This window comes from Lotus japonicus, chromosome 1 (assembly GCF_012489685.1).
Source record: "Lotus japonicus ecotype B-129 chromosome 1, LjGifu_v1.2".
NCBI classification, from domain to species: Eukaryota; Viridiplantae; Streptophyta; class Magnoliopsida; order Fabales; family Fabaceae; genus Lotus; species Lotus japonicus.
Window position 1 is genome coordinate 90891660 of NC_080041.1, and position 7707 is coordinate 90899366.

The 7707-nt window shown below is 38.1% G+C and overlaps 2 protein-coding genes across 2 annotated transcripts; one reads left to right on the plus strand and one right to left on the minus strand.

Annotated features, from left to right (window-relative positions):
• Positions 1–1795: 1795 nt before the first annotated feature.
• On the plus strand, positions 1796–4849 carry LOC130727698 (uncharacterized). Its single transcript, XM_057578910.1, has 5 exons — positions 1796–1914; positions 2023–2095; positions 2254–2676; positions 3617–3957; positions 4429–4849. The coding sequence occupies exons 1-5, from the start codon at positions 1867–1869 to the stop codon at positions 4645–4647; spliced, it is 1104 nt and encodes a 367-aa protein (XP_057434893.1). The 5' UTR covers positions 1796–1866; the 3' UTR covers positions 4648–4849.
• Positions 4850–5190: 341 nt separating this feature from the next.
• LOC130727699 (octanoyltransferase LIP2p, chloroplastic-like) lies at positions 5191–7060 on the minus strand. Its single transcript, XM_057578911.1, has 3 exons — positions 6566–7060; positions 6321–6471; positions 5191–5561 (listed from the first exon to the last, which is right to left on the minus strand). The coding sequence occupies exons 1-3, from the start codon at positions 6941–6943 to the stop codon at positions 5203–5205; spliced, it is 888 nt and encodes a 295-aa protein (XP_057434894.1). The 5' UTR covers positions 6944–7060; the 3' UTR covers positions 5191–5202.
• Between the last annotated feature and the right edge of the window lie 647 nt (positions 7061–7707).

Genomic DNA, 7707 nt, shown 5'->3' on the forward strand with positions numbered 1-7707 from the left:
TATCTTCATCCTCTAACATCAAAAAATCCAGGAAACTAAATTTATTCACATCAACTTTATCATTCTTTCATCATCTTTATTCTCCAAAAACAACAAAAACTGAAAGTAACAAATTATTAATTATCATCCACATTATTCCAGATTCAACAACACATTACAATCAATAAAAAAATACAAGAACAGAGGAGGATGGAAAGAACCCAGGTTCACCATTCACGTACAACCTAGAAAAAGAAAAAAAAAAAAAGACAAGAACCCAGGGAAGGGGTTCACGAACAACTGGAAGAAGGGGAAAAAAGACTACTTCCATTACCCAGCTTTCTCTCTTTGGATTTTTCTTTTCTTTTTTCAGAGGAAGGAGAAGACTCAGGCCATGGCTGGGTCACCTCAGTCTACATTGAGCGGGATCGAAAGCTGGTCTGGTTGGAGCGACGGAAGCCCATATGGGTCAACCCGGGTGTCGTCGCCCACGACGACGTCGTTGTCTGAAGCGAACGACGCCAAGGATGTGTTGTCCGCCGCCGCTGGACAGGTCGCGAGGTTGAAGATCAACGGTGAAGCTTCCGGGCTCGATTTCCAAAACAGAGGACCACTGGGTGGCGGCGACGGCGGAAGTTGTGCCTTTACCCCACCCATTGCGGTGGAGAATCGCCACACACCGTTGAATCTCTCTCAGGTGAGAGCCACCTTCCAACTGTTTGAGAAAATTCTTACATGAACTTGGGGGTTTTGTTCCATGGTTTTCAACAGCCCAGAACTGCGCTCCCAACAACCCAGAACCATCCCCAACCCCATCGAACCCACACCCAACCTCACCTCATCCCCACCGTAACCCAAAACCACCCCCACCGCAACCCACACCAGCAAACCACAACCCACAACCCACTCGAACCCAGAACCCACCCACACCCAACCTCACCCCATCCGCCCCACAACCCACAATGCAAATCAACCCCCACCCCATATCTGAAACCCAACCCCGCAACCTCACCGTCGCGCCGCTCTGCTCCGCCGTCGTCACCCAACCCCTAGATCTAATGTTTAAGTTGAAGTTGTGGGTTTTGCAAAAGCAGATTCGAAGGTGTGGAAGGGAAAGGATGACCAGAGGAGTGGTTGGGGGTGGTGGTTGGCGGTGGTGAAGTCGAAGATTAGAGAGAAAAGATGAACATGTGAGACAGTGAGAGAGAGATAGTGTGTTTTGAATTTTCTGAAGATTAAAGGATAATTGTCTAATTAAGAAAATAAGTTTTTTGAATTATTTTTTTATAAAAAAACCGGAAAACCTACACTAACAGGTAAAAAGTGGCTTGTGCAAACCATACATAAGTTTTTGCTTGTGTATATTAAAGATTTCCAAAAAGACACATCACATTTTTTAAGTACAAATGTAACATCTTTGGTCGAGGAATCTCCAAGTCTAAAGTGTAAGAACTATAGTAACTAAAAATCATCTTCACTCCCAGTAGATAATCTAGAATCATATTTTTATCGGAATGATAAATTGCACTTTTTAGAGATCGATCCCAAAATCTTCCCCTTCCATCCCATATGTCCCTCCAGCTCTTATCACTTGAGCTACCATTCGGAAACGGTGTTCTAGAATCCTGAGTACATTATTTACAGAGCAAAACCCAATAGGTAATATATGATTGAAAAATGTAAAAAAACTCTATCTTTTATGAAATGCTCTATTTTTCTATTTTCTCATTCCAAGCAAAACCCAATTGTGTTGTCTGAAGCCAGTGCAAACAGTAAAATACCAAGATACCCCTACTGTGTAATAAGTTATCCACTTGTGCAGTGTAAGGGTTTTAGGAGGAAGAAGAAGCAAATCGCAAGCTCTAAAACCCTAAATTCAGGTGATTCATGGAACTTAAAACCCTATGTTGCGCTCTTCCCTCTCAACCCCTTCGTGTGAGTGTTCAACCTGCAATGCCATTCAATTTCCATTCTAACTCTTCTTCTCTGCTATCTTCCATTTTCAAACACCATTTACTTAACGTTCTTAACATTTTTTCGCAGTCTCAAACAATTGGAATCCATAGCCCCTTCAAGTATCAGAGACAGAGATTTGGGTTTGGAAACTCCTCTAAATGTACGAACTTCCCCCCTTATTGCATGGATACTGTGTTGGGTTTTTCAAATTTAACACCAGAACCTAATAAAAAATTGATTTTTTTAGTTTGTAGCATTTTGGGCCTCTGTTTACATTATAAGTAACCCTTTAAGAAGTTAAGCTTTTTTTGATTTCAGGTTTGAAATGGGTGATTAAAGAGCCTTCTTTGTTTGGATTGAGCAAATTTCAAAGGCCTATAGTTCATGCTTCTGAGTCTAGTGTAAATGGTAGCTTGGAAGTTCATCCGGGCGAAAGTTCGAGTGTGCCTGTTGTTGATGTAAATGGTGGCTTGGAAGTTCTTCCAAGCCGAAGTTCTGGTGTGCCGGTTGATGCGTATAATGGGGTGGAGCCGTTTCGTGGTAAATCGGGTTCGGTTTCATTCTGTGGGTTGACACACCAGCTGGTTGAAGAAGGGAAATTGGAATCTGCTCCTTTTAATGAAGAGGAGAGCTCTTACTTCTGGCTCTTAGGTCCTGCTGCATTCCTGTCATGTTTGATTCTGCCGCAGTTCTTTGTTGGCAATGTGGTTGAGGCTTTCTTTAATGATATGATTTTAGTAGGTATTTATACAACTTTATACTTTGTTTTACCGTCTCTTGTGATTTAAATCAGTTCATAGTCGTTTCTGTTTTAAATCAGTTCATAGTCGTTTCTGTTGTGGAAAGTAAAAACTGCCAAGAGGCACCCGGAGAATATATGATGGTCGCAACTGTCAAGGCTTTTTGCTGCTGTTAACACCAAATGAATAATTTTCTTGACGTAGTGCCAAAGTGTTATCCAATGTCCAAACTTCAAAGACTATTAATGATAATCTTATTAATATTTATTGAAGCCCTAATCAAATAGTAAAATGATTTCTTTCAAGTGATCTTCAATCTCATCTCAATGCAAACCTGTTTTTCTGTAGTGACACTATTTTTGCGAATATCTATCCATGTATCTATCTATATCCCAATAAGATGAGTTGTATTGGCATATATTCGAGAACCTAACCTTAACTGACTATAGTATCGTATCAATGTTAAACCAGTCATTGCGGGGAAGAAAAAGTTAAAAAGCTTTGACATTTATTTGAGAAGCATATCTTTTAGAAAAACACAAGACATGTAAGTATTGACATTGTTAGCTCTGTGGAATAATAGCCCTGTTGTAGAATTTTGAATGCCTAATCTATTGCTTCCCATTGGATTTTGCTATATTTCTGGTTCTTGGTGGTGTGGATGTAGACTTCAGTAAAGGTAACTAGTTCATAACTAGTTCTTGGAAGATTGAAGCCTTTGTTTCTTGTTTAACTTTTAGCTATTTGGAAAAATTGTGTGTTTCCATGGTGTTCTTTTGGACAAGTTTGGTCTACTTCTGAATTTGGACAAATAAACTGAATTTGCTATCAGAAAAGATCTAGATGGAATCCTGTGAATTACATAGTTTTATTTGTAGGATGTTGTAAAATGTGGGGAAGAAGTAACTCTTATGCACACTTCTATTACCAATAAAATGCAGATATTGTGAGTTCATTTACTTTTGAGGCACTGTTCTACATTGGACTTGCAACATTTTTGCATGTGGTTGATCGTGTCCAGAAGCCGTATTTGCAGTTTAGCTCAAAAAGATGGGGTCTCATCACTGGCCTCAGAGGATACCTATCCTCTGCATTCCTCACAATGGGTTTGAAGGTCGTTGTTCCTCTCCTTCTTTTGTACGCAGCCTGGTCCGTTGCTCGCCTGGCCGTAATTGTTGCTGTAGCTCCTTTTTTAGCTGGTTGTGTTATTCAATTTGCATTCGAGAAATATTTGGACAAGCGTGGTTCAGCTTGTTGGCCTCTAGTCCCGATAATATTTGAGGTTTGTCTATCTGCTATTCTGCTTGTTTTCGGATTTGACTCCTCTAAAGCGAGTGGACTCACTTTAGAGAGTAAAGTAAGTCATCATACCATTAATAGTGATTAACTAATTTGAAAAGTCAATAAAATCAAACTTAATCAATGGTGTGATGACTTACTTTACCCCATAAAGTGAGTAGTGGACTCACTTTAGAGGAGCTGGACCCATTGTTTTCATATTGATTCAAGAACTTTATGCAGCTTGACTCTTCTGCCCACTGCTGGGAGAAGAGTAGCAGAAACTTGACTTTTTTACGAGTGGTAATAGCGTGTTTGAATCAGTTTCTCTTTCCTCAGGATCAGTTTTAAATTCTAATACTCAGAAGCTAATCACACAAGCTTCTCCATGGAATTGATTTTGACTTTAGAATCAATTGTAGAAGGAATTTCAAACATGCACGTAGTCTTATAACATTTTGAATTGACTTGCCAGGTATACAGACTATATCAACTTACAAAAGCTGCTCATTTTGTTGAGAGGTTGATGTTCTCTTTGAAAGGGCTTCCTGCCACCCCTGAAATACTAGAACGAAGTGGAGCTTTGTTTGCAATGATAGTGAGCTTCCAAGTACTGGGAATTGTGTGCCTTTGGTCATTGATGACATTTCTCGTGAGGCTGTTCCCTTCTAGGCCAGTAGCAGATCATTACTGAGTTTAACAGGGATCGGGGAAGGGTGTTGTATATAGTTGAATGGAATCTGTAAGAGTTGAGCATTATTATTTGATTATTTTCGATGTAGGTTTTTCATAAAAAAAAAAATTTCGCTGTAATATTTGTTTTAATTTCTTCAGAGTTCAGAGTAATATCATTCATTTACCAAGAAAAAGAAAATTAAGGGTTTAGTCTCTGTAATGGCTTGTTTGGTTTTATAGCCAAATCGTGTTAGGTCAAATTAACTTATTTGCACCCCAGGATAGTAATTTAGATAAAATAGTTGTAATCAAAATGAAAATTTATTGATATGATTACAAGGAGCACTATAACTCAAAGTTTAAACCCTCTTTGTTAGTACTGCAAAAAAGTGATTTTAGCTTGTGCACACCATCACATGAGTGTTAATAAAGGCCAAAGTGAGAATCAAACGAAGCTAAAGACCACGCATGAGACGCACATGGTTAGCCAGATGCCCAGATGATGTTTTAATCTGCACTTCTCAGAAGAAAAAAAAGTGAAAAATAAACAGACTACTACGTGAATTGAACAAATTCAAGTTTGCTGCGTTTCTTTGGTAAGGAAACTTCCTTTACTTTCACATAACACAGGTACAGAAGCAGTTCTACAATGGTATTCAAGCTGAAACGCTTGTGAGAACTGTTCAATCAAGGACCTATGAGTAATATGAATAAGACTGTCATCATCCAAATGATGCAAATCAGCTGTTCCATTAGCACTACATGACTGTGCTTCTCTCAGTAATCCCTTGATGCTCCCAACTTCACGGTCACGTATTCCGCATGGGACGATCCATTTAAATGGAGTCAAATCCGTCGTGACATTTAGGGCCAAGCCATGATAGGTTATCCAGTTAGCTGCTCTTATACCTAAGGCTGCCAGTTTCTGGTTTCCTGGAATATGATGAAATGAAAAATAAGGAATGAGATAACAATTTCGGGCTGCTCCGGCTTCAACATTTTGAATCATGATAAACTCACATGCACAAATTGATTATGCTGTACAATCTTACTGCAGTGCTTCATAGTAGACCAAAGCAAGGTCAAAAAAGGTTAGTAGCAGTCATTGTCTTGATATTTGGAAAATTTTCTAAAGTCACAACCAATGATGCTAAGAAGCTTATGCGAGTAGCTCATGAGTTTCAGAATTGATTCCGAGGAATAGGAATCAGAAGCTGATCCAAACATGCAATTAATTTCATGGGGGAATAGGAAACAAGTAAGCTAACTGACACTACTCATAATCATGAGGCAGGAGTCTCGCAAGTCACAATTTTTGACAACCTGTGTCAATCTATAGACCAAACATCCAAATTCCTTAATTTTTCAGTCATGAAGGATTAGATTGCACTTGCAGCATCTAAAATCTTAAGCGTGACCAAGGACTCCCAAATCAGGGCTAAATACTTATCCAACCTATTTTGCTCGGATCAGTAATACTAGTAATATCTTGATCAAATTTTCCAATCCTATGATGCATGAAACTAAAATGTGAATGTGTACATACTACATATACATGATCAACCAAATAAACTCAAATGCTGTAAGCATGAAGGATTATCTTGGATGACATGAGATAACATTTTGATAAATCAATTGACCATATAATCTGAAATTGTTGATGTAGTGGTAATAAAGAGAATTGTGACATACCAACCCAAACACCAGTTAAGCCTTCAACTCGAGAAGCTTGAATCGAAAAGGTTGAAGAAAGGACACGAATGACAACCTCCTCAAGGGTCCTGAGGTACCAATGAAGATCCATCTTGTGCCTTCGGAGGTTGATGATAGGGTACATAACTAACTGCACATCAATGCAAAACACATTCAGAAATTAATACACACATAACAAACTAAAGAAAAAACAGGAATTTAATCAAGAAACATAATTTAAGAACCTGGCCAGGGCCATGGTATGTCACTTCTCCTCCACGTTCAGTACGATGAATATGAAAAGGAGGGTTTTCGATGTCAAATTTGAGGTTCTGTTGGGTGGTACTACCTGAACCCAAAGTATAGACAGAAGGGTGTTGCAGAATGATAAGGGTATCAGAGCAATCTCCTTCGTTTTCAATCTGTGCCTTCTTTTCCCTGACTATGTCTTTCTGTAAAGACCATGCCACTTCGTAAGGAATCAGCTCATGATGGAAATCCAAGAGCTCACAGGTTCTGGTTCGTTGGGCATTGATTGTGAGAAAGGATGATTTGATGGAATGCTTGGAGTGAAGAAAGAGAGGTAGACATGGAATTGAGGAGGTGAAATTCAATACTATCATTTCTGATACCCTTTCCTTCAAACAGCGATGTAGAATTGACAGGGAGGGGATCGATTCGATCGAGACCAGAAAACACACATAGAGAGAGGTCAATGTTTTTGTTTTGATTTATTGGATTTAAGAAAGGGCAATGCTGATGATTACAAGAATATTAAGAAACCCTTTTTATTATTTATTTATTTTTGGAAAACTAATTTCTTTTTTTAATGATAAATTAGTGTAAGACAAGTATATAGATTTTTTTTAAAGAAAATAAATTAATAATAAAATGTGTTAAAAATTGTATTCATAGAATTTCTCTTTTGAATAAGAAAAAAGTTTATTATTAATTTAAGAATGTTATACCAAACAAGCAAGCTAGACACGGTAAGGACGAGAATACTAATTCAAATCTTGGAAAAAATATTTATTAAAAGTGACTTGTAACTGTTTTCCGAACGGGTGACGACATCCGTAAAAAATAATGACGTGTCTTTAATATTTTGTTTTTCTTGACTACTACGAGTCTGAAGGACAGAAATGGAAGAAAATATATGTATATATGTCATTGAATTGTTTTGCTTTTTCTTCTTTTCTAGAGGTGTTTTTCTGTTGTGTTGAGTGTTTGTTTTTAGAGGGAGGGATTCATGCCGGTTTCTAAAATGTATCTTTTACCTCTCATCATTTCTACTTTTTACAAAGGCATTTAGAAAAACACCAATTATTGATAAGGTATCTATTGTAATTTTCCATTTGGAGAGGTGTTCCACAACTTCCACTTTCAA